Genomic DNA, 26,967 nt, shown 5'->3' on the forward strand with positions numbered 1-26,967 from the left:
TTTTTTTTAGTATAGATAGTATTTATTTACCTCATGATATGCTGCAAAACCTAATTAATCACGAATTTCTAATTTTATGTACTCTTGTCTCCGATGGTACCTCCCAAACATCCTCAAGTATATTATACTGAGAATGTAAAAGGAAAACCTTTTCACAGACAAAAAACAAAGACAGAAATGCATTCACTATCTTATGATATGCTGCAAAACCTAATTAATCACGAATTTCTAATTTTATGTGCTCTTGTCTCCGATTGTACCTCCCAAACATCATTAAAAAAAAAAAATACTAAACCTGAAGCGGTGGTGATTTAACTATAGTGAAATTAATAAGTAATTTTTAACTGAAACTTGTTTTTCACGATGGAGTATAAGAGACACATCTATTGGTTGGACACACACTCTTATAATGTTCGCATTTCCCTAACACTAGAACTTATTTGTGAACAGTAATCTAATTTAGGTCTACCTCTAATCCACTTAACTCCTACTTCTGATCAGTATTTATTATCAGACTTACTAAACGCGATGTATAGAGACTGATCACGAATTGTAGGTTCGTTAATGTTCAACATTTAGGGTTCCGATCCTCAAAAAGAAACCCTTATAGAATTAGTTCGTTGTTTGTCTTTCGGTCTGTCAGGATCCTTTTCCTCAAAAATACATGGAGATATCAAGTAGAAGTTAATAGATATCAAGTAATGTAGCCTACAATCCCTCGTAGATGTGAAAGTCAATAAAAAATATGTCAATTGAATCGAAAGATACGGCTGTATAGAATAATAAAATTAAACGAAAAGCAAAAGTAAAGATAAAGAAATCCAAAAAGCGTAAATTTGTAGTTACATCTCAAATAAGATAATTTTACATAATATTTATACGTTTCCAAATAACGGTTAATAAACCCTAAAACAAGAACATAACATAAGATAACCGCCAGAAATACCTTACTCGATGAACCCGTAATGACCAATACCTACAGCTATCTGTAATGATTTACATCACAGAGACGTAGTCACTCGTAAAGCTGGACAGGTCAAAACCCAGGCTCTGAAAGTTCTATCCGATTATCACAAACCCAAGGTGGAATTTAAAATTATAGGGGTGTGTTTTATCCGTGGTCCATACTAAAAAAAGGCGGCTACGTCGCTGTTACATTTACTGATTGTTTAAAAAAGCGCATTCTTCATTCCAACAATTACCCATATAACGTTTTCCAAAAATAATGAATATTTTCACTTTTTAGATATTATGACAGAGATCGAGATAACGTATTAAGTCCTACCGAATTTAAATTAATAATAAGCGCAAGTAGAAAACTGAAAAGGCTACCAATTGATGCTGCAAGTGTGAAACAAGAAGCTGACTCTATTTTAAAGTAACATGTTTTTAAATTATTACTTTTTAAACTTTATGTTTACAGAAGATGTAGCTGCTTCTTTTAATTTTAACATAGAATTTGTGGCGAAATATCTATTTTTAGGGCAATTGAAGGTTTGTCATCATCATTATGATCATCATAAGGTCGTCAGTGCTAACACTGGTTGGACACGCACCTCCACTTATTCCTATCCTGAGCTAATCTTCCCAGTTATCTAAAACATCCCACATCCTTAACTATTCGTGAACAGTAATCTAATCTACGTCTACCTCCACTCCTCTTAACTGTCTAAGAAGGTGTTCTACCAACCTATCTCGCCTAGTTTTTATTGACTTCCATAGAGACCTCTGTTCTCCTGCAACACATTTCGAACGCTTGTAACCTTTTCTTTTCCGGAGCGCTCACTGTTCATGTTTCGCATCCGTACAGAACCGCGCTCCAAACATACACCTTTAACAATCTTTTTCGAACTACTAAATTAACCGTTCGCGTGCTGTTGCGTTGACTTCTTTTATTGAAAACTACTCGACCCTACGTTATCCTCTGCTTTATATCCCTACTACTCCTTTCGTCCTGACTTATCTGACTTCCTAGATACCTAAAATCGGCCACTTCTTCTAATTTTTCGTCTCCTATATTTATTATAAGACACCTTTTTTTTAATAACATAGTCCCCTTTTAGAAAGATACACTTCTCCCAACGACCCTGCCATTTTTTTTACCCCTCCAAAAAATAAGGTTTGTCGAACTCTCCAAAATCCCCACTGTCTCGGCGATGACTTCCTCGTTTCATCTAAATTTCTTTCTCGCTAGTCATTTCTTCCTGGTAGGTAACAAGATAAAGTCGCAAGTAGTCAAATCGAGTGAGGACGGGGTGTGCGGCAGCAAATTTATAACGTAATTTATGCATTTTGGCGACAACTCCTGCCGGTGCGTTATCTTGTTGAAAACGCACCTTCTGTTTCGTCAAATGCGTTCGTGTCTCCTTCAATTTTTTGTCGAAGCGGTCCAATAACTTACTGTAGTATTGTCCAGTGATCGTTCTTCCTTTTCCTAAAAAATCTGTAAAATGATTTCCTCGGTAACAACGTTTCCCAGGCTTCCTGGTCGCTCCTATCAAAAACGGATCTTTGCCCACGTTTAAATTCGTTGAAGCAATATCTAACCGTGGTCGTAGATGGCGAAATGTCTCCATAAACAGTATCCAACTTTGTTTTCATCTCCTCGCATTTTTTCCCATCCAAAAACAAAAAGCGAGTTACCGAATGATACTGCTCTTTTTCCATCTTAGCGAGAATAACGAAACACGTCTCAGTCGAATGGCTGCCAAATCCGAACTTATCTATCAATTATTCTGAAATTCGTTTTGGCGTGGTTTGATAGATGGCAGCACACGATGACAACACCAATTTCCCTCAGGAACGTCCTCTGTCTTCAAACACGGGTACTTATTGAACCGCCCTCGTATACCTGGCGCCTTATTGTTCTTTAAATTTTTTAATGCTACATCGAACTCTTCTCTCATTATGGGATAACCTATCTCCACACTATCATACTAACTCAGGGCCTGCGTATGGGTTCTTTAAATATTCTTTCCATGTATTTGCCCTTTTCTCATTTTCTGTCAAAATTGCCCTTGCCTCGTTTCTTGTATAATTAATAAGATGGTCATATTACGCGGGATTTCCCTACCACGTGTATTCTGTGATTTGAACATAATTTCCTTTTACAGACAGAAATGACCTACATCGATGTCGATTTATTTCAAATGAATAGGTAAATAAATTAATCTTACATCTATTAAATCAGAATTCTTTCCAGAACCATCGGTTTGGGAGAAACCAGCAACGTAACAATAGCTCAATTTTTAAAATGTGTCAGCGATTTAAAGTTCCGTGGAACTTCGCAATTGTTTCGTTTACAAAACAGCATAAACGCCTACATAAAGAATCAGTAAGTATGTAATATAAAAGCTAAGTTACAAAAAATTCCCCTCAAATTCTATTTAAGTCGTTACGTACATCCAAATTATTTATTGTAAATTACATGTTAAGGTATCTATAATAATTACATCATTCGATAAGTAGATCAGCTACTAATAATTTAAATTGCAGAAAAAATAATTATCGAGGCATTCAAATTCAAAAATCAGATTTAAGGATCATTAGAAGTAAATCAATAACTTTTAGGCAGGGCTATAGAAGTTGACCTAAACCGGCGATCATAGAATTATAAACCGAACGCCGATTTTTGCCTAGCTTATAGGGCCAATTTATTATAATAAAAAATTGAGCAAAATTCGGGAATGAAGCAGTACGGCTCTGTTATTTTTTTTTATTCTCCCTGGAAAACTAAGTAAGGTAGATCATAAAATTTTACAATTAATTAATCGACTACCTTTTACCCGCTGCTTCGCCCGCGTTGATGTCCTAAATGTTGTCACCTCTCGTAGTTTTCCTTCATTAATTTGAGGTAGTTTGTAGTGGGTAAATAAAAAATCGAAAAAATGATTTCAAATTAATATTGCACATTTATAATATTAGTTGAACCTTGTATCCAATTAAATGATAGTATACAATCTGTAATTGAATATGCCTAATCTATACTCTACGATTTTCATCGTTTATGTATAATGTGACTGTGGTCATACACGGCAAAATAACTATAGAAAAAAATGAAAATAAACATACTTATTGTTAGTTTTACACAGTCGTTATTGTCCGTCCCCACCTTATATTTTAATCATAAGTATTGTTTAACAACACTTGTTTTATTTATAGTAATACAACTAAAATATTGTGAGGAAAATTAATGAAAAACTAAATCGTTTTTTTTTACTTAAAGTTAACTTAAGTAATATTCGGTTAGTAAATGTGAAACTTATTGAATGATATTTCCTTCTTCCATTCTAGGGGAACTAAATTACAGGGCAACATAAGTTCAAGTCCTGCATTTTATTCTAAAAATACCGGTAACACAGCAGGTAAGATTATTAAAACAATTACTTAAATGAGTCTGGTATACACAAGTCATTTATGTAACATAATAACACTATGTCACTGCAAAATTGGCACTGTTCCTCATAGGATGCTCGTCACTTATTATTTATATTGTTATGGAACATTTCTAATCCTAATACTTATTGCAAGACTCTTTCGTCGTGTCAGTCTTGTTTACTATATGATTAATGGGCTGCTTATACCATCTTTCACTTACATGAAGTGCCGTCAGTATCGATTGCCTGCGGCATTCGGTCAAAGCAGTAAATATATTAATGTGTGGTTTCATAAGGTTGTATACCTGAAAAGCTCGATTCATATTATTTGAAACAATTCACACCCCCAGTTTCAAACTCATGTAACACTGGGTGGTGTTGCTTTTTCACTCTAAACCTTTTTTATTTTGGTTGAAATTAATTAGTCGTTGGAGCTTTTCAAAACTTTTTGTTTAAGTCTACGAAATTAAATTATATGGGGTATATGTAGTGCAATTAACCAAACTAGATAACAAATAGAAATTTATCATAGTTGCTCATTTCGAAAAAGTGAAGAAGAGAGAGAGGTTTAGGTCATTACTTAGCATTCGGGAGGACCCCGGTTAGATTCCGGGTCCGTCTGCCTTGGTCCAAGTTTTTCTGTGGTTTCCTTGGAACACTTAGGCAAAATGCTGGGGCCGTAAACTTTAATTCTCTTCTGTCTTCATTTCGTCCGTCTTATCTTTCTCACCTGAACCACCACCCACCCATTCCCACGATTCCTGGAAGGAGGCTGAAGAGGGCCTTCCGCCCTATCTTTCGGCGTAGTCCGGAGGTATTACCCGCCCACCAGTATTACTGACTGATGGGAATGAAACACCCGAATGTTTTTTTATATACATATTATTTCAATAATTTACTAGCATGTATCTACTAAATTTAATTGTTTCATGTTTCATTTTTTGTCTAATTCTTTTATAACTTATAATGGATGAGTATAGTATATAAACTACAAGAATAAAAATTAATAACATTGGAAGGGTGATATTTAATTTTAAATCAATGCTAGCTCCACATTTGATATACAATTTTTGGTTTATATTTGCAAAAATATTAAAACTCAAAAGGTCCTGTGCATTTCATCTGTATGGTACAACACCACAACATCCTTATTAATAAGGTGACCATACGTCCCGAATTGGCCGGGACAGTCCCGGATTTCCATCTTGCGTTCCGGATTTTTCTAGAAGCAATATTTGTCTCGGATTCAGGTTTTTCGTCCCGGATTGTCCCGAATTTTTGAAAAGGTTCTTTTTTTCAATATTTATTTTAAATATATTTCAACTAAAATTACTTTTACAAAATTTGAACCGTTAAAATTGTGCATATCAAAATACACCACTATGGGTTGAAATTGAATCTTCGCTATTACTTGTTAATAAAATTACGATAACCCATCAAATATCTGAAAATAATATATACGACGAGTATGCTTATATGAAAGAAGAGAAAATTGCCGAATGAAAAAATAACCGAACTGCATCAATCCAAAGGTGGATTGAAATGGTCTCTCACTTCAATAATCGTGAACTTCCATTTTCAAATTTACGAAAATTAGCAGAGTTCTTTTTCTGCCTGCCTGGCACAAATGCTTCTACGGAAAGAATATTTTCTTTAATGAATAACCTTTGGACAAGTGTCAAGACTCGACTTAAAATAGACACACTAAAAGCGATATTACTTACTAAAGTTAATTATGAAGAAAATTGAACAGAATTTTATACAATACTTCAAAGTAAAAAAGACCTACTGAAAAAGATCCATAGTTCAGAAAAATATAAAAAGTTTTGTACTCAGTAATTCTGATTTAAAAAAATGTGATTCATTTAAAAAAAATACTGATTTTTATTATATCCTTAAATAGTATTTGTTATGTATAATTTTTATTAAAACAATCATATTTAAATTATTTAACTTAACTACCCCCCTCCCCACCTGCTACAAGTTCCCGTTCCGGATTTGAAATAAAAAAATATGGTCACCTTATTATTAAGCACAAAAGTTTTATACACTTACATTTGGTCGTTTTTTAGGAAAAGTCGCCGGACCAGTTCCTACCATCGAATACGTGTTTGCTCAACATTCTCTCCGAATCCTAGAAGGTGGAACTGAAATCAACATCCAGCAGTTAACTGATATCGATAGTAAGTTAATGTTAATGACTAGTAGGTGTAGTCACACGAATAAGTCGCTCGAGATTTTCTTTCCTTAAATTCTTTAATAGATTTACAACTTATTTGAATTTTTTGACCACTGTTGTTTCTTCTAAGACTTTTAATACCTTGTTTTGACACGTCAACACCATGCAGTTTTACAGCAATAATTTTTTATTCAACCTTTTATTTATATTATTATTATATTTATCATAGTACTTAGACGCCCGGGATACTGATGAAATTACCTCTAAGGACTTCTATTGATGTTATCTGTGTGGTAAAATGTAAATGATTAGGTATATAATGGCACGAAGTTTATATTGTAGCGACCACGAGCGTGATTGTGTGCGATCGGGCATACATGTGTGTGAGCGGCTTATAGATTCGCCGACTAGCCGCGGGCGCCTTTCTTCATGTGCGCCGTTTTTGTAATGTGTGTGTCGTACCTTCGTTCCGGGAAAGCAATTAAACAGTTCAAAGAAAACGAGACTTTTCTGGACGGCTCGAGAATGTTCCCGAAAGGAAGCAAGGGAATATTTAAAGGAAGAAACGATCGCCGAGGTGGAATAGAAATAAATTGACCGTTGCAGAAGTGAATCAAGAGATAAATTGACAGCGATGGAAGTAAAATAAATAGAACAGTGAATAGTAACAGTAGTGTAAATAAATAGAATAATTACCTAAATTTAGTAATATTTGAATAGTGTTTTTAAGTTCAATAATAATTAGCGTAAATAAATAGCTTTCGTCTTAAAAGTTAATTTGTTAAACCCACAAACATTACAATATGTATAGAATAACTCCGTGCTTTTTTTTAATGTTTTATATTATAATAATACATGTATACGGTACATTATATAATAATTTATTAACTACTTAATTAATTAATTACATTTTTGTATCCAGCCGGTGTATCAGCATCAAGTACAGGAATTGTCGGTAGTAATGCCTCGAGACGCATGTCACTTGATCAATTCAATCAACAATCGCTAACGAACGAGCTCATAAAGTCGTTAAGATTCCTGGCATATAACAACAAGAAAAAATACGAACCGCTAAAACTAGCAAAAACATTTCCTGACTACAATTGGGGACCCGTGGATCCGAGCGTTTTTTGCAGACAGCTGTCGCAAGTTTGTGATTCGGTTAAGAAAATTTTACGAGAAGAGAAGCGAATGATTTCTCTAACGTCACCTATATATGTTTTAGGTGAATATCTGTTTAAATAGAGATAGGGATAATTAATTGTTACGATGTACTTGAAACAGAAGATGCAAATATTAATTGTAAAATTGTTTTGAAAATTCACTTCAACTACAAAACGCAAAATTGATATTTTCTGAATAACTTTTAAAATACTATAAAAACTATTCTAGTGCTTCAATTTGCCTTCCAGTGTGACAATATTCACAAATCTAACTCTACCTCCCTTTACTTCTGTTCCTGCTTCTAATTTGTCTCTAATCAATCCTCATATATCTAACTAACCCTTCAGTCCTAGAACAACAAAATCATTTAACTGTACTATTTGTTTCCAACATAAAAACACTACTAAAAACCTAATGTTTTCTTTGGGAAAAATCAGATGACTGATAATTTTAATTTTTAGGCGATTTACATGGAAATTTTCCTGTGTTATTGGAATTTGAAAAAAGTTTTTGGTGTTTTGGACCCGCATTATGCCCTTGTAGTTTATTGTTCCTTGGAGACTATGTTGACAGAGGAGTATGGAGTATCGAAGTTATAACATACCTGTTATGTTTTAAAGCGCAATTTCCAGACAAAATTTTTCTCATTAGAGGCAATCATGAAGTAAGAGAAGTCCAAAAATCGTTTTCTTTTTATGAGTAAGTTCGTTATTCTACTATTAATGGAAAAAATATCTAATTATACAAATAGATTTTAGAACCATTTAATGAAGTTTCAATTACTTACGATTAGTTCATTATTTTTATTCTTGAATAGAATTTACATTTACTTGATGAAAATCCATACTCATTGTCAAACCAGAAAAAAGAAACGTTTCACAAATTGGCCAATTAACCTTGACTTCATTAGACAAACAATTTGTGAAAATGTTTGCAAAGCGTTCTTTTCAACATTTTTTGCTTCTTCTCAGTACGCTTGATTTCAAAGTATTAATTGTAATTACGTTCGCCATTTACCATTAAAAATGTTTATTATGATGATGGTTAATTATGGATCGATTAAAAAAAGGACCTACAAACAAATCTAAAATTTCAGAGAATGTAATAAGAAATTTGGCGAAAAACTTGGCCCATCCGTATGGAACCTCGTAAATACTGTATTTGATGTCATGCCATTGGCTGCCACAATAGATGGTCAGGTATATACCAAAATAACTTTACAGATTAGGTATTATTGTTATCTTAATTTAGTAATACGTCTATTGAACAAAATTTCATCCTGCATGTTTCATATTCTTTTTCAATCTTTAAAATTTAATTCTCAAATAGCTTTTCTTTTAACACAAACAGTAACAACCCATTTAACATAGGCTATTATTGGTTTACTATTGGGATCCGTCAAATGGGCATACACCATCTGGTGGCAAAATTTATAACTCGAATGAGGGAAAAATTTACATAGGAACTGTGCACACAAATTGTAAAATTGTTTATTAAAATAATAAAACACGATAAAAAAGTAAATTTTTTTTTGATGATGGAGTCGACGAAGTTTTCTTCTAAAGTTAAATCAAATAAAAAGTTAATATGTTCAGTGAAAAGCTGCAATAGCACTTCAGACATAGATCTTCACTTTTCACCTACATTAACTACTTTCCAATAAAAACTAACAGTTTTATATATGTAAAAAATATATTCGGAAAATTAGAGTAAAAGGTAAACTAATAGAAGCTTGGATGAAAGCAGTAGGTAGGTATTACTAGGTAATTCCGGAATAAAAATTTGTTCACGTCATTTTAATGCACATAATTATATTTCAGCAAGTATTTACCATCATTCATAACCTTAATATTTAAAACTAGAATCATACTAAAATTATAAAGTGAGAAATTATTTATTCCTGTGTAATTGATTTAACCCAATTCTAATGATACGATATAAGTATTTTGAGGTTAAGAACCTACCTGCTGCAATACAACAAAGTTGCAATAATGTGTTTGCAACGTTCTCTTAAATCGGCTTTGCTCGTGCAAGTCATTGATATGATATTGCTTAAATCACCCAGAATCACCTCACCAATTATATAACGTGAATCACTTTTTACATCACAGTAAACTTGACGGAATTTGTTATTTCCGAATTTTATAATGTGATTGGCATTAAAAACACGCTCACCTTCAAAGAAATTTCCTTTCTGAGGCTTTGTGTCAGCCCAATCATATATTGTGTCAATACTTATCATTTTATCGTAATTTAAAGACTTGGAAATTGTACGGTACCTACACTACAGGAACTACGATAAATTTTCCCTAATCGGCACCATGTTTTTAGGCTCCTCCCATTTGACGGATCCCAATATACGTGCATAAAGTTTTTTAAAAGCAAACAAGCCAAAACCAAGTAAAGTGCAAAACGTTTGTGTTGATTTATATTAAATGGACATATCTTGTATCTTGTGGTGACATAAATAAAATGACTATCACTCACGCATGGAATCTTGACCCATGTCATCTTAGGTTCCCCAGTAACATCTCTGCAACTCAAGGTCATAGCCCGTGAAATTCTGTATTACCTCTACAAGTTTATGATTATTTACGTGAGGAATTAATTGGTTAGAGTTTGAAATATAGTAATTCATATTAATAAAATAAAAAGGGGTCCACTGAAATATTTGCGGGAGAGTCCCTTTATCGTGGGAGGTGGGACTCAACGTATTGCATTAACCTAACCTAACTTGATTTTACAAAAAATTTATGAAGAATTTAATATTTTAGTTGATAAAACTGGTGGGTTACTATACAAGATATTTTGTTAGTCGCTTCTATGCATATATTACTATTAATTACATATACCTATTGGTAATTACTGATTAAATTCATAAACAATTACTTAATTTACTTTCTGTAGCGATGTGCCCCTTCCAATGTCTTGGATACGCGCTGGCAAAATCGTAGATAGGGAGAAAAAAGCTCATTATGCTCTCGACTCTTGTTAATTAAATATACTTCTTCATACAGTACCTGCCAAAAATTTTGTTCAATCATGAATAGTAGTGCGAGTCGAAAACAAGCGTTAAAGCCTTTAATATGTCTTCAAATATAAATAAACATCTCGTTGATATTTTCAGTCGTAAATGCTACCAATAAGAGCACATTCGAGCAATGCAACTGTAGTGGATAAAATGGTCAATTTTTCCGTGCATCACTGTACGGATTATACGCTCCTCATCGGTTATGAGTTTGGCCGAGAGTTGTCTCCTTCCTTTTCTGGTCTAGTGCTGTTCTTTGCTACCTTGCGCCAGTCAAACTGAAGGTCACATCGCTACAGAAAGTAAACGAAATATACTTTGAAGGTCCGATTTCACTTTTAGATAACTTTACTGGGAAAACTGATCATACTATTGCAAAATGAGATTCTCCTACTTTGATTTCTTCACTGTTACTTAAATCGATTATATTTGCATTTTGCAGAGCATTAGTGCTTTGTGCTTAAAGTTAAGAAACGCTGCTATTCAATCCCTTTCATGAACAAGTAGACTTAGAAACGAATTACTTTGTAAAAGTATTCAAAGGGTTTAAAGTATTTTCAATTGCTTGGAAGTTCAAATCTAATTGCTTTCGAAGTAATTTATAATCCGAAATCCTTGAATTTTAAAATTTCATTGGGATTTTAAGGGCTAAAATCCTTTAAGAAAGGGCTTTGAGTTTTGGACTATTATGTTTTGAAGTTTAAAACTGAAACTAAATTTCTGTAAATATAGAACTGCACCATGAATATACCTTAAAATAGCAATTTTAGAAAATCTCAAAGTCCAAATGTAATGGTGAGATTGAAAGTCAAACGAATTAAAAAATTCCTAAATTAGACCTGCAACAAAATCTTATAAACCTGTGATACAAGTTTTGTTATCTTGCATAAAATATCCTTCCTTATCAGCGAGGTGAGTGTAATCTAAACTTTTACTGCCCTCTGCTTAATGTAGCCATGGGAAGCCGCTATTACACAAAAATATACGTATATCACTATGGAGTATGTCTAGAGAAAAAGGTTTGTTTCGTGTTGGACATTTACTTATTGAAAATTATTCTAGTTATTTTGTTGCCATGGTGGAATTCCACCCCCGTGGCTATGTCCAACAATATCTGCCCTGTACAAGATTCCCATCGAACTGAGTAAACCCGCTGAGCAAAGTTCGCTAGCTTGGGAATTAATGTGGAACGACCCTGTAAAGTATGCACCACAATATATTCTTTTAATAACCACAATGTTTACCCGTAAAATAAAGAAAACAAGACGTAATATCCCAAAATTTCACATAAAACTTTAAGCATCTAACTCGTGTTCCCATGCCACCCAAGGTGCCTGAATCCTCAGTAAGTTACAGACTTTAGATTTTTACATTGGCTTTATTGACATTTTATTTGAAATTGTGGATTGTATTATTTGGTTCAGTTTTACAAAAATCCATTTGACTTTCTTATATGTATACAAAATAAAGAATAATTGGATACTATCCACTGAACATAACAAAAAGTTCTGGTGATCAATATTTTATTGACACTGTGAGGCGTAGATTGTGATTTGAATCTCATTTTCCTCATCACCACGCCATACTACAATTAAACTGCATTCTATGAATGCTGCTTATTATGGAATTCATTAGGTATAGTTGGGACAATCAAAATTGGCATAGTCCATAATAAATTTTATCTGTGAGAATGGATGTAACTCATTTCGTGTTTCCACTTGAAACCGTTGGAATTTTCTGCATTCTAACACGCCCTTCTTAAGTTAAGAAATGCTTCATGAGTACTACAGAAAAACTGAAAAGAGATAACCGAATGATAGTAACCGGTGCAACGGTTAAAGGTTGCTTAGGTGCGCAAAAGATCAGGGTCGGCTTGGTTAGAACTATATCTTTAGACAAGCGTCTTTTCTATCCTAAATTCCTGAAATTGTAGAACATTCTTTAAAGTCTGGCGCTGGCAACTTGCTCAAATTCTGGTTGTCTACATCTATTTCTGTTGAACTGACTCATTCTTTATTAGTGTCAGCTACAATTCCTCCCTGAGATCTGTCTTCTGTGCTTACTACATTCCCTACAACGTTCTGTCAGCACCTGCTCTAGTCTAGTTAGTAAGTTGAAAGAAGAAAGAAAAGGCGACAGTTTTATTGAGGACTATGTCAATTTTGAACATCCCAACAATAGATAATGTTCGACAGGGTAGGATATTCACTTGCCGAAATGAACCCACGGCAGGGCTCCTACGAAGCAGGCAGTTTCGACAGATACTGACATCAAGAATCATGAACTTTTTGTTTTGCTTGGCTACGCTCGCTCCGTGGCCACACAAGTGTTCTGCCGGAACTGTCTACGATGTGCTGATGAGGTCCAGTCAGATCTAAATCGAAATCCACGTCTAGCAGTTTCGACAGAATACTCTGACCATCAAAAACTTTTTATTTTGCTTGGTTAACAGCTACCACGTGGGCTCACTACGACAAATCGGTATCCTTACTATGAACCTTGCGAGACATAGTCGAATTCCAGGATAATTACCTATTTTCTATTGATGCCTTTCACACTATGACTGTACGTATTCTTTGAACGTGTTCATTCATTTGATAGGCAGAACAGTCTAAATGAGCAAGTTGCCATGGAATTGATGGCCAATGAAGGTTTTGCTAACAATAAAAAACGAGGTACGGCACATATCTTCAGCTATGAAGCACTAGACAGGTTTTTGAATACAAACGGTTACTCAAATCTGATAAGAGCACATGAAGTTGTACAAGCTGGATTTCAAGTAAGTAAATAATGTATATAGTACAATTAATATATAAAATACCACAAATGGCGCGGAAAGAGCCATCTGTAGTACGATGCTACATTTTAGGATTTCGTATGTTCCAACCTGTCGAAACTGCCAGGCGCAGATCGCGATTTCGATCTTTTTAGATCTTATCAGCGCGTCGCAGACAGCTCCGACAGAACACAGACCAACCTTTACCTGCTGTCTTAACAGCGCGTTTTATAAAATACCACAAATGGCGCGGAAAACGCCATCTATAGTACGATGCTACATTTTAGGATTTCGAATGTTCCAACAAGGTCCATTTAAATATATGGATATCTACTTGGTGAAACGAAATCCGGCGGGGATATCAGATGGGGATTACTTTGTAGGGGACAAAATAGATATTCACGAATAAATAAATAATTTTTGAAAAAACACAAAATTCGCGATACTTTTTGAACATACATTGTATGTAAGTATTTTGTCGCCATCTTGATAGCGTATAATGGGTTAGAACTACCCAAACATACTACTACCCGTGTATTTCCTTAGACATCTCTAACCGATAGTGAATGATGAGCAATGGGATCATATTTAATCAAGAAACGCTAAACTTTAATCAAAATCTGTTTAATGTAAGAAGTTTTAATGATCTTTTACAGTTGCAAATGAAAGGAAAATTATTGACAATATTTTCTTCTTCACAATACCAAGGAGGTACCAATGATGCAGCTATGATACTTTGCGAGAGAGGCAGGCTTAGAATCATTAGAACAACTGGCAGTAACGTCCCTTGATACTTATTATTTTTTGTAACAATCGAACGTTTGTATTTATTATTGTATTGCTTTTTCAAAACATATAATAAAATATGAACTTGATTGATTTTACAACTTTTTTATCAGGTGTTTTATTGATTTGATGGCTTATAGTTGAGTGGCTGACTTTCAGTTCCTTTGTTGTATCGGTGGATTCACTTGTTCGGTCCAAATGTCCAATTTTTTCAAGTCATTAGACAAGAGTTCTGATAAACTGACTTCAGCCTCCAATCTCCAGTTTTATTCTTTGGCACTCAATTAGATATTTATGTTTAATTATCAATTACAAGTCAAAGAGGGCATTGTCTTAATTGATTAGTTTTGTTTAATGTGAGATATGATTGGAAATCAATTGGTTATTTGACTGTAATACCATCCACTGTCTTCTACACTGTTCCACCAAACATTTTAAAAGAAAAGTATGGATATCTATAATTCTAAATTTATTTAGTCGTCGATTTCCTTCTTACACTTGGTTATAAAATACGTAAATACCAAAAGCTACTTGACTTTTCTCAAAATAAGCCATATTCTAATTGTTCACCGACAGATAACTGGGTAACAAAGTGAACATTTTCTGCTTTCAAAACAGCTAACTTTGCTAAACCAGTAAGTCCATATTGATCTGGTGGATCAAAGTTAAAAATAACCTGCAATTTGATCAGTTAAACTTATTTAATATAATTGAATAATTAATCTAAATAATTTTACAAAATCAATATAGCTCCACATCTAATGATTGTAATGTACCTAAAAGATATATTACGTTTTTCTTTTGTTTTAAAGCTTGGAGCCTGTTAAACAAATAAATGACCGATTGGCAAAATCCACTAATTTACATTCTGCAAGTCTTGTTTCACATATATGTGATTGGGATAGCTCCCCTGATCTCTAATTTTATCAGTGTAACCATCTGAACATCCCCACAGTCCACGCACTTTGCATTTTCAAAAAAATTAGTTACGCCACTACTTTACAAATTATTTTTAGGTGTTTTATTCCCACCAGCCACTAATGCAGTCCTTTCGGACTACGCCAAAAAGTAGGACGGAAAGCCCTCTTCAGTCTCCTTTCAGGAATGGAAGGAATGGTGGTGGGTCGAGTGAGAAAGGTAAGACGGACGGACAGAGATACGAAAGAATGAATAATTATCTGTGAAATATTACTGCCTTAATGATCCAAACAAATCTTAGAAAAACTTGGACCAAGACAGACGGACCTGGAATCTAACCCGAGTCCTCCCGAATGCTAAGCAATGGTCTAAACATCTAAGCCATGCCACTCGGTCTACTTTCAGACTAAAAAAAAACTTTTGGGTGTTTCATTCCCACCAGCCAGTAATGTTGGTGGGCGGGCAGTCCCTCCGGACTATGCCGGAAGGTAGGGCGGAAGTCCCTCTTCAGCCTCCTTTCAGGAATCGTGGGAACGGGTGGATGGTGGTTCGGGTGAGAAAGACGGACGAAGTGAAGACGGAAGAGAATGAAAGATTATCTATGGAATATTACTGCCTCAGCATTTACCTAAGTGATCCAAGGAAACCACAGAAAAACTAGACAGACGGACCCGGAATCGAGCCGGCATCCTCCCGAATGCTAAGCAATGGTCTAAACCATAGACATATATTAATGGACGTGCCTTAGCCGTATGTCGTTGTAATAATTTCTTGGCTCGAAAAGTGAAGAAGATGGCGTATGGTTTCGGACCAGTGCTATCTCCTTCATGACACGCTTACGCACGCTGGGTCGTTTGTTCGTTATACTATTGGTTGATTCCATGCAAACATGGCGTTATCCCCAGACCCCATTTACCTCATTCACACATGTCTTCACGTTACCCCGTAATCTACATCATTTCTGGCGGTGTGACGTAATATATAGACGGCTCCTAGCATAATCTTCAAAATGTAAGAATAAATGTACAAAACGTTTGACGCTTATTAGTTGATGGAAAATCAAACAGCACTAACACTCTTTCCCTCGTTCCTCGAAATATCCGGGTTCCGATGATAGCTTTTCTAGTGAAAGCAACAAGGAAAATATATGTATCTGTTTTGAATTGAGTATCAATGAAATTTTTAAATTTTCGAATTTTAACATACCGATAAATATTCATCGTAGGTAATCCAACCGTTCAAATCAGTATCTGCTGATGTAAATTTTTCTTTCCTTTCTTCATACGTATGGGTATCGCCAAGGCATTCCAAAATGGAAGCACTAAAATTCATAGGTATTTGTAAAAAAATAAAGCATTTGGAATGAGTAACCGTATTTACAAATCCTCATAGTCCAACATCCCGTTCATGTTGTTGTCAAAAAGTAGAAAAAGATTGTGCAAATTAGAAACAGTCACGTCATCCCACCCAGGGTACTGTTCCGCAATTTTCTCAAAACTTGTTCTGACGTCTTTCTCGACAGTTTTCAGGTCGGATTGTCTTTCTTGATCTAACCTTGTATAGAACGACTGGACCAATTTGTCATATTCGGTTAATTGACTTCTTTCTTGTTCAACATCTTTTGAAATCGGTTCGCCTACAAAAAACCCCACACGATCCCAAACTGTCTAAATAAATGAACACTATTTCTTCACAATTTTTACTCGAACTAAACAACAGTTTAAAATAAAAATTCCGCTGACCAATGCCGTTGTAAAAGAGATGGTAGACAACTAATTTTCTCTTGATAATAGTTTTCGATCGAGTGTTCTTAGAAAGTGGTCATAATTAAAGAGATACTGCAGTGACCATCTAAAAAATCAAGTGAACCTTAAAATTTTTGGAAAAAAAAATCGGTTGTCTGTAAAGTCGGTTTACTGACGATAGTTGAACGTGACAACGTCATAAGAAAATACTGATGGAATGGTTTAATTTTTCAAAAGAAAATTTTAATTTTATTTGTTTGATAGATATTTTATATGGATATAGAGGAGGTAAATGGAAATGTATTATTGTATAGCAGCTGTCCACACGGACGCATCGCTCACTCAAGTAGGAGAGAGACAGATGTCGAACGCTGCCGAACGCGGAGGCCGATTGTGCCTCTTTGTCGCTCGTTCCGCGCTCTCGCTTGCACTTCAAGCCTTAAATGGAACGCCTCAGAGCGAGGTAACGCCGCATGAGTCATGTTTTTTCGTGCGTGCAGCCGGCTCCATCGAATTATAAGACGTTGTCACGTCAAAAAATGGTTTTCCTATTTGCATCAGAAATATGCCCAATTATTTAAAATAATGTTACAAACTTTGGAAAGAAATGACCCTTTTTGAAAATATTTTACAAATACTACGTCTATTAATAGTATAACTATTATCTGCTTTCGGACTGAAGACGCCCGTGAATACCTACGCTTATTTATTACGTCTATTAATGTTTAAAATACTATAATCGTATGTTTTAAATAAAAACGTTAAATATTTAATTCTGCATCATTTACCAAATTATCTTTAACTACACATTACACCGCATTTTGGGATAGTATATACTATATAGTAAAAAAAATGCTCACCAACCTATCTGTTATGTAATTGTAATAACTTTGTTACTTAATAAACTTTCAAGAAACCTCATCTGAAGCATTTCTTCAAGTAAAACGGTATTAAAAATTCGTAAGATTGCGTTAAAACGATAGACATCCATATAAATATCTACCAACACTTAAAATCATTAAGTTACCTGTCGTTGTAAAATCTTCACTTCTAAAAAAACAAATCGGTTTTCTTTTAATAGGATAATCGAATAGCCTTTTCAAAAGTTTGCTTATTCTGTTTCCCATTTTGAAAAAGAAGACAAAGCAAAAACGTCAATTACCTATCAAAAAAAAATTAAAAAAGTTACTCTAAATTCTTGTGTTTTAGATCCTTCAAAAAATATAACAGAAATGAGCGAAATTTTTGTAAGAAAACTTTACAAATTAGAAAAAAAACCCAGTCAAGATCATATCGGATTTACATCGGGGGCGGCATTTGCAAGACACAAATGTAAAGATCTTCTTTTAAACAGATCTACGCCTAGATTCGAAACCACATTTCCTAGTAGTAGAAGAGTTTGTGGCGAAAAAAATAAAAAACCAATACAACTTTCTTTGTACAAGAAATCGAACTCCAACGCGCCTGGTTGCGACTCCGAAACAACGATTATGTTTGACGATTACACTTTTTCAATGGAATTTGATTTAATTAAATGAAACGTATGGGAATAAGAATCATTAAATCAATTAGAAATTTAAATATTTTTTTTCAGAAGAACAATGACCCTACCCATATAAAACTAAGAACTAATTATAATTATGTAACATCACATTAATAAATCATTTAAAAAAAAATGGTTTTATTTTATCTGATGCTAATTCTGTTGGAAATAATTCGTATTTGTGTAATGTGTGTGTGTTAAATGTAAACCCGACTTTAGTCATTATCCTGTTAACAATAAGAAGAACGAAATTCTATAACCTAATTTATGCTCTCTAACCTCTAAAAAATAAAATAAACAAAACAGTCAAAGAAAATAGCTAGTTATTTAAACTGATCTAATTTTATTTCAAACGGTTTTCACCGGTATACGCCTAATTATGGCTATTAATTACGACATTTTAAAGCAGGAGTATAAGGTATTCCTTATTGTTTTATTTGTTTTTAAATTAACCTAAATACCAACCTTTCAGGAGCTTCTAAGTACTGTCTTACAAACAAACAGTATTGATATTTTAGAACAAAAAAATAAAACACTGCAAAGAAATGATTTAGATCTAAAATCTCCTCTTGATCAAGCCTTCAGAGACTATGCACTAGAGTTACTTACAGAAGATGGTAACGTTCAAGTTTTGCAAAACCTTATTGTTTTGTGTATTGCTTCATGCAGAAAAGGAATGACCACTCCTACAATTCCTGTTGTATTACTTGGAGATATTTTTGATGCAGTCACATTAAATGTTTGTGAGGAACTTTTCAGTTTTGTTGAATCCAATGTTAGTGTCTGGAAAGAGGAATTGTTTTTTATATCCTGCAAGAACAATTTACTTCGTATGTGTAATGATCTTCTAAGACGTCTATCACGATCTAGTGCAACCGTTTTTTGTGGTAGAATTCTATTGTTCTTAGCCAAGTTTTTTCCATTTTCGGAAAGATCAGGTTTAAATATAGTAAGTGAGTTTAATTTAGAAAATATTACTGAATATGGAGCTGACACTACCGAAGAAACACCAACAACAGACTCAGAATCTAAGAAGAATATTGTAATTGATTACAGTCTCTACTGCAAGTTTTGGTCATTGCAAGATTTCTTTAGAAATCCTAATCAATGTTATAACAAAGTTCAGTGGAAAGTTTTTACATCGGTAATTTAATGTGTTCTCTAATTAAATTTGTCTGTACAACTAAGTTTTTCTTTTTTCAGCATACTACAAATATTCTAAATACTTTTCAAGGTTTGAAATTGGATTATGTTAGTAAAAATATTGACTGGACTGATAAAAATAATGAAAGTACTCCATACTTTTCCAAATACTTAACAAACCAAAAACTTTTAGATCTTCAAATATATGATGTAAATTTTAGAAGATTTGTATTACTGCAGTTTTTAATACTATTTCAGTACTTAACATCAAATGTAAAATTCAAAACGTATGTAAAAGTGTAACACTTTACATAAAAAAAATTGTGTTTATCATTTTATTTTATTTATTGTTTTTTAGCGATTCATTCGAACTAAAGGCTGATCAGAAAGAATGGATACAAAATATTATCGAGAAGGNGGTTTAGACCAGTGATGGGGGACGTGCGATATCAAGGCCACATGAGCCCTTTGTGGACTTCTTCTGAAGCTTTAATGTTTGTTAACCCTTGTATAATTATTTAATACTATTTCAGTACTTAACATCAAATGTAAAATTCAAAACGTATGTAAAAGTGTAACACTTTACATAAAAAAAATTGTGTTTATCATTTTATTTTATTTATTGTTTTTTAGCGATTCATTCGAACTAAAGGCTGATCAGAAAGAATGGATACAAAATATTATCGAGAAGGTTTACTCCCTTCTACGAGAAACCCCTCCTGACGGTACCAAATTCGCCGAAATTGTTAAAAATATTTTACATCGTGAAGAACACTGGAATACATGGAAAAATGACGGCTGTCCAGGTACTTAAAAAGAATATTTATTGAATTAATTTGAAAAACAACATCGGTGACTTTTAGAATTTAAAAAAGGTCTTCAAGCAAACCAAGAACTTACTGCGGAGAAAAGACGAACAATTATCGAAAGACCAAAATTAGGCGACATTATTCGTGATGCAAATAACGATGGCAAATATTACCTTGGGACGTAAGTAAATTAAAAATTATAGGAATAGTTATTAACAATAAAGAACTGAAAAAAAATCTAAGGGTATTTTTTCTTNCCTCTTTGTCGCTCGTTCCGCGCTCTCGCTTGCACTTCAAGCCTTAAATGGAACGCTTCAGAGCGAGGTAACGCCGCATGAGTCATGTTTTTTCGTGCGTGCAGCCGGCTCCATCGAATTATAAGACGTTGTCACGTCAAAAAATGGTTTTCCTATTTGCATCAGAAATATGCCCAATTATTTAAAATAATGTTACAAACTTTGGAAAGAAATGACCCTTTTTGAAAATATTTTACAAATACTACGTCTATTAATAGTATAACTATTATCTGCTTTCGGACTGAAGACGCCCGTGAATACCTACGCTTATTTATTACGTCTATTAATGTTTAAAATACTATAATCGTATGTTTTAAATAAAAACGTTAAATATTTAATTCTGCATCATTTACCAAATTATCTTTAACTACACATTACACCGCATTTTGGGATAGTATATACTATATAGTAAAAAAAATGCTCACCAACCTATCTGTTATGTAATTGTAATAACTTTGTTACTTAATAAACTTTCAAGAAACCTCATCTGAAGCATTTCTTCAAGTAAAACGGTATTAAAAATTCGTAAGATTGCGTTAAAACGATAGACATCCATATAAATATCTACCAACACTTAAAATCATTAAGTTACCTGTCGTTGTAAAATCTTCACTTCTAAAAAAACAAATCGGTTTTCTTTTAATAGGATAATCGAATAGCCTTTTCAAAAGTTTGCTTATTCTGTTTCCCATTTTGAAAAAGAAGACAAAGCAAAAACGTCAATTACCTATCAAAAAAAAATTAAAAAAGTTACTCTAAATTCTTGTGTTTTAGATCCTTCAAAAAATATAACAGAAATGAGCGAAATTTTTGTAAGAAAACTTTACAAATTAGAAAAAAAACCCAGTCAAGATCATATCGGATTTACATCGGGGGCGGCATTTGCAAGACACAAATGTAAAGATCTTCTTTTAAACAGATCTACGCCTAGATTCGAAACCACATTTCCTAGTAGTAGAAGAGTTTGTGGCGAAAAAAATAAAAAACCAATACAACTTTCTTTGTACAAGAAATCGAACTCCAACGCGCCTGGTTGCGACTCCGAAACAACGATTATGTTTGACGATTACACTTTTTCAATGGAATTTGATTTAATTAAATGAAACGTATGGGAATAAGAATCATTAAATCAATTAGAAATTTAAATATTTTTTTTCAGAAGAACAATGACCCTACCCATATAAAACTAAGAACTAATTATAATTATGTAACATCACATTAATAAATCATTTAAAAAAAAATGGTTTTATTTTATCTGATGCTAATTCTGTTGGAAATAATTCGTATTTGTGTAATGTGTTGGTGGGTTACTATACAAGATATTTTGTTAGTCGCTTCTATGCATATATTACTATTAATTACATATACCTATTGGTAATTACTGATTAAATTCATAAACAATTACTTAATTTACTTTCTGTAGCGATGTGCCCCTTCCAATGTCTTGGATACGCGCTGGCAAAATCGTAGATAGGGAGAAAAAAGCTCATTATGCTCTCGACTCTTGTTAATTAAATATACTTCTTCATACAGTACCTGCCAAAAATTTTGTTCAATCATGAATAGTAGTGCGAGTCGAAAACAAGCGTTAAAGCCTTTAATATGTCTTCAAATATAAATAAACATCTCGTTGATATTTTCAGTCGTAAATGCTACCAATAAGAGCACATTCGAGCAATGCAACTGTAGTGGATAAAATGGTCAATTTTTCCGTGCATCACTGTACGGATTATACGCTCCTCATCGGTTATGAGTTTGGCCGAGAGTTGTCTCCTTCCTTTTCTGGTCTAGTGCTGTTCTTTGCTACCTTGCGCCAGTCAAACTGAAGGTCACATCGCTACAGAAAGTAAACGAAATATACTTTGAAGGTCCGATTTCACTTTTAGATAACTTTACTGGGAAAACTGATCATACTATTGCAAAATGAGATTCTCCTACTTTGATTTCTTCACTGTTACTTAAATCGATTATATTTGCATTTTGCAGAGCATTAGTGCTTTGTGCTTAAAGTTAAGAAACGCTGCTATTCAATCCCTTTCATGAACAAGTAGACTTAGAAACGAATTACTTTGTAAAAGTATTCAAAGGGTTTAAAGTATTTTCAATTGCTTGGAAGTTCAAATCTAATTGCTTTCGAAGTAATTTATAATCCGAAATCCTTGAATTTTAAAATTTCATTGGGATTTTAAGGGCTAAAATCCTTTAAGAAAGGGCTTTGAGTTTTGGACTATTATGTTTTGAAGTTTAAAACTGAAACTAAATTTCTGTAAATATAGAACTGCACCATGAATATACCTTAAAATAGCAATTTTAGAAAATCTCAAAGTCCAAATGTAATGGTGAGATTGAAAGTCAAACGAATTAAAAAATTCCTAAATTAGACCTGCAACAAAATCTTATAAACCTGTGATACAAGTTTTGTTATCTTGCATAAAATATCCTTCCTTATCAGCGAGGTGAGTGTAATCTAAACTTTTACTGCCCTCTGCTTAATGTAGCCATGGGAAGCCGCTATTACACAAAAATATACGTATATCACTATGGAGTATGTCTAGAGAAAAAGGTTTGTTTCGTGTTGGACATTTACTTATTGAAAATTATTCTAGTTATTTTGTTGCCATGGTGGAATTCCACCCCCGTGGCTATGTCCAACAATATCTGCCCTGTACAAGATTCCCATCGAACTGAGTAAACCCGCTGAGCAAAGTTCGCTAGCTTGGGAATTAATGTGGAACGACCCTGTAAAGTATGCACCACAATATATTCTTTTAATAACCACAATGTTTACCCGTAAAATAAAGAAAACAAGACGTAATATCCCAAAATTTCACATAAAACTTTAAGCATCTAACTCGTGTTCCCATGCCACCCAAGGTGCCTGAATCCTCAGTAAGTTACAGACTTTAGATTTTTACATTGGCTTTATTGACATTTTATTTGAAATTGTGGATTGTATTATTTGGTTCAGTTTTACAAAAATCCATTTGACTTTCTTATATGTATACAAAATAAAGAATAATTGGATACTATCCACTGAACATAACAAAAAGTTCTGGTGATCAATATTTTATTGACACTGTGAGGCGTAGATTGTGATTTGAATCTCATTTTCCTCNATATATTTTAGTCCAGAATTAACAAAGCTGTGGAATCTTTGTCCTGATAATTTGGAGGCGTGCAAAGGCAAAGATCGCGACTTCTTGCCGTCTCTTGAAACCTACTTTTCCGATGCTATTGATCAATTAGAATCACCGACACCAATTAAGGACGAAGATAAACTGCTTAAGGACGGCAACTTCGGATGGAGAGCATTAAGACTGTTAGCTAGACGAAGTCCACATTTCTTCACATACACGAACAATCCAATGAACCAATTACCAGATTATCTGGAGATGATGGTTAGAAAAATTGCCACAGAACGTCCTGGCCGTGTCCAAGAGCATTCCGAACAAATGGATACAGAAATGGAAGAAGTTTTATTTAAAGCTGGCGAAGAAGAGAACACAAACGTTGAAATGAGACACGAAGACAGTGAATTTCAAGATGATCACAACATCCATCCACCTATTACCAGTGTTACATCGTTGCAGTTGGATTTGTTTAGTAGATTAATTTCCCCGAATTGGAAGAAATTGGCTGCAAAACTTGGTAAGATTTTATCTAATTTAATGAAACGATTTGTATTTCGGTTTTCTAAATATTTATATAATGTAATTTAGGCTACAATGCCGACGAAATAAAATTTTTCGAAGATGAAAATCCCACTCCTGAAGCTCAAGCAAAGAACATGTTGCATTTATGGTTTGAAGAAAACCAAGACGACACATTGGACAACTTGGCATATATTTTAGAAGGTCTTGGAATGACTGAAGCAGCCGAAGCTGTAAAAAGTGAAATCGGTAGTAATGAATCATAATTATTATGATAGTGTTAAATACTAAATGTAAAATCAATAAAGAAAATCTTAATACCTATATATGCCTTCTTAATGTCATATACCTATTAATCAATGCACAGTTAAAAGAATTAAAATCTACTAAATGGTTTACAAAATTAAAATTGCAGTACACTTATAAAAAAGACGTATTGCTCAGTAAACTTCTGAACATCTATGTAGGTACTACAGAACAATTAATTCCCTAATCTTAATCTTAATGTATATTGAACCACAGACCGTCACAGTATTGCACTCCTGTTACGTAATTTAAAATAATATTGAGTGAAAGAGAGAGAAGAGAAAAACAGCTAATCAGAAATAAATATATTTTGAAATTGTATCACACGTCATAAATAATCTGGGTTTAAAATCAATTGTTTTGATCTTCCAAGTTCTTTTTGCTGAATGAGGAATATGATTTTTTTTAATTAAACTAGTTGTTATTAATTCAAATCTGCTTTAACTTTCTTCCAAATTCACTCTGACTGCAAGCATTAGTCGTGATAATAAACCGCTGTAAAGAGTAAAATTTCGCATGTCCAGATTTGAAAAATTGCAAAAATGTACCCAAAATTATTAATCATTTCTATTGATTTAGCAAAAACATATTTACGTCTGACGTAATACGTCATGACATGTGTCACTTTACGCCACCTGCAGCGTTTTTAACACATACAAATTTAAATGACTGCAACTACTACAAAAAGAACGACATTTTGGGAATCTACATTTGAAAATTGGTTAAGAAGGACCCGAAATTATGAATAATTTCTTCCCATTTCACAAAAACAGAGATTTATCAAAACTATAACACACTGGCGCGCTTATGGCATATAACATAATTAATCAATCAATCAATCAATAGCACAATCTACTATAATGAGGGAAATTTTAGGCGTCCATATGTTAAAATTGAGTAAAAAGATTCCAAAATTATGAATCCTCTGTCAATTTGGCATGAAACACATTTTCGCCAAAACACACTTCACCGAATTTTGATGTCTAGAAAATCTGGTCTTCTTTGTTACTAAGTATATTGGGTTCCCTATACGCTTGTAACACTGTCCTCTCCTAAAAGTGATCGTCCCGATGAGTGACGTCGCCTCTGTAGGAAGCAAGCAGGTCAAATTGGACGATCATTTTTACCCGATGACTCCTTGTCTTCGGTGCATGTCCGGCATTTCCTGCACCGGTCTTCCACATCACCTCTACTTCGTGGCCAATAAAATCGCTCGCGGATCTTCCCCAGAGTCTTCGTAACACTAAAATGTCCCTTGTCATCGATTGCTTCCAAAATTTCTGATACTCTGTTCTTTGGAAGCATCAGTTGAAGCTTACATCTGATTCCGTCTGGACTCTCCCACATTATTTCCAAAAGGACGTAGTCCAGAGTACGGGAAGTCCACTGTGCCAATAACTTTTCGTTTTTTAACATAGGTGGCTCAGATCTACCCACGATGGTATAGAGGTTCCGGCTTCTTTCCTTCTCATTATTGGGTCAATGCCTTCGCACTTTCTCTAGTTTTCGATTAATTCCTTATCTTACCAGGATCCTTCAGGCTGAACTGTGATTAGATTACATTCTCCCTTCTTCTCCGCAGATGAACAATGGTTGCATTTTTCCACGCAAAGTTTCTATGGTAGTGCATCTGCATTGTCGTGGTTTTTTGCCTAGATGATGTTCGATGACGAACTCGTATTCCTGAAGTCGTTGTAACCATTGTACAATTTGTCCTTCCAGTTTCTTGAATTGTAGTAGCCACTTTAGGGAGGCGTAATTAAGAGGAACTTCCGTCCATACAGGTACTTTTTGAAATATTCGATAGTTTTAAGCACGGTCAGTAGCTTTCGACGGGCGAAACAATGACCGTTTCCTTTTCGTCTTGTACTTGGGATAATACACCCCAAGTCTCATATTACTAGAGTTGGCATCAACGATGAAGAGTTTACTGAACTGTGGGACTCCAGAGAATGTAATCTTTAGATATTAATTCACATGTTTTTGGCATTCAAGTATCAACTGGAATGAAGCTTCATTTTTTGTAAGTCTGTGTAGTGGTTAGTGTATATCGGCAAATCGTCGTATGAATCTTCGATAGTAAGAGCAATATCCCATTTCATGACGATCCTTTAGTACCTACTCACCAACTTCGTACGATCTTGACAGGATCAGCAATAATTCCTTCCGGTATTATGACATGGCCTAAACATTTCACTTTTCTTCTAAACAGGATGCATTTCTTAGTACTTAGCTTCAATTTTGCGGC

At 34.0% G+C, this 26,967-nt stretch overlaps 3 protein-coding genes across 6 annotated transcripts in view; 2 read left to right on the forward strand and 1 right to left on the reverse strand.

Moving 5' to 3' along the window:
- Positions 1 to 14,353, forward strand: part of LOC108734935 — a 19,070-nt gene extending 4,717 nt beyond the window's left edge. Inside the window, exons 6-15 of one of the 4 annotated variants that reach the window (XM_018466705.1) lie at positions 1,247 to 1,378; positions 3,203 to 3,334; positions 4,294 to 4,364; positions 6,449 to 6,559; positions 7,478 to 7,780; positions 8,181 to 8,418; positions 8,816 to 8,918; positions 11,810 to 11,949; positions 13,349 to 13,526; positions 14,180 to 14,353. In XM_018466705.1, coding sequence (XP_018322207.1) covers positions 1,247 to 1,378; positions 3,203 to 3,334; positions 4,294 to 4,364; positions 6,449 to 6,559; positions 7,478 to 7,780; positions 8,181 to 8,418; positions 8,816 to 8,918; positions 11,810 to 11,949; positions 13,349 to 13,526; positions 14,180 to 14,314 — 1,543 coding nt within the window. In that variant the 3' untranslated portion in view covers positions 14,315 to 14,353. Of the gene's footprint in view, positions 1 to 1,246; positions 1,379 to 3,202; positions 3,335 to 4,293; positions 4,365 to 6,448; positions 6,560 to 7,477; positions 7,781 to 8,180; positions 8,419 to 8,815; positions 8,948 to 11,809; positions 11,950 to 13,348; positions 13,527 to 14,160 lie in introns of those variants that run through there. The other 3 variants (XM_018466706.1, XR_001937483.1, XM_018466707.1) reach the window with 3 other exon arrangements.
- A 1-nt stretch (position 14,354) lies between these two features.
- On the reverse strand, positions 14,355 to 18,108 carry LOC108734936. Its single transcript, XM_018466709.1, has 4 exons — positions 18,000 to 18,108; positions 16,608 to 16,863; positions 16,434 to 16,548; positions 14,355 to 14,985 (listed from the first exon to the last, which is right to left on the reverse strand). Exons 1-4 carry the CDS (start codon positions 18,097 to 18,099, stop codon positions 14,851 to 14,853), a joined length of 606 nt encoding a protein of 201 aa, XP_018322211.1. The 5' UTR covers positions 18,100 to 18,108; the 3' UTR covers positions 14,355 to 14,850.
- A 673-nt stretch (positions 18,109 to 18,781) lies between these two features.
- Positions 18,782 to 24,737, forward strand: LOC108734930 (THO complex subunit 1). The gene is made up of 7 exons (XM_018466701.1): positions 18,782 to 18,933; positions 18,988 to 19,659; positions 19,719 to 19,945; positions 20,292 to 20,464; positions 20,522 to 20,648; positions 23,891 to 24,411; positions 24,483 to 24,737. Exons 1-7 carry the CDS (start codon positions 18,895 to 18,897, stop codon positions 24,677 to 24,679), a joined length of 1,956 nt encoding a protein of 651 aa, XP_018322203.1. The 5' UTR covers positions 18,782 to 18,894; the 3' UTR covers positions 24,680 to 24,737.
- The last annotated feature ends 2,230 nt before the right edge of the window (positions 24,738 to 26,967 follow it).

This window comes from Agrilus planipennis, unplaced genomic scaffold, assembly GCF_000699045.2.
Source record: "Agrilus planipennis isolate EAB-ADULT unplaced genomic scaffold, Apla_2.0 scaffold84, whole genome shotgun sequence".
NCBI classification, from domain to species: domain Eukaryota; kingdom Metazoa; phylum Arthropoda; class Insecta; order Coleoptera; family Buprestidae; genus Agrilus; species Agrilus planipennis.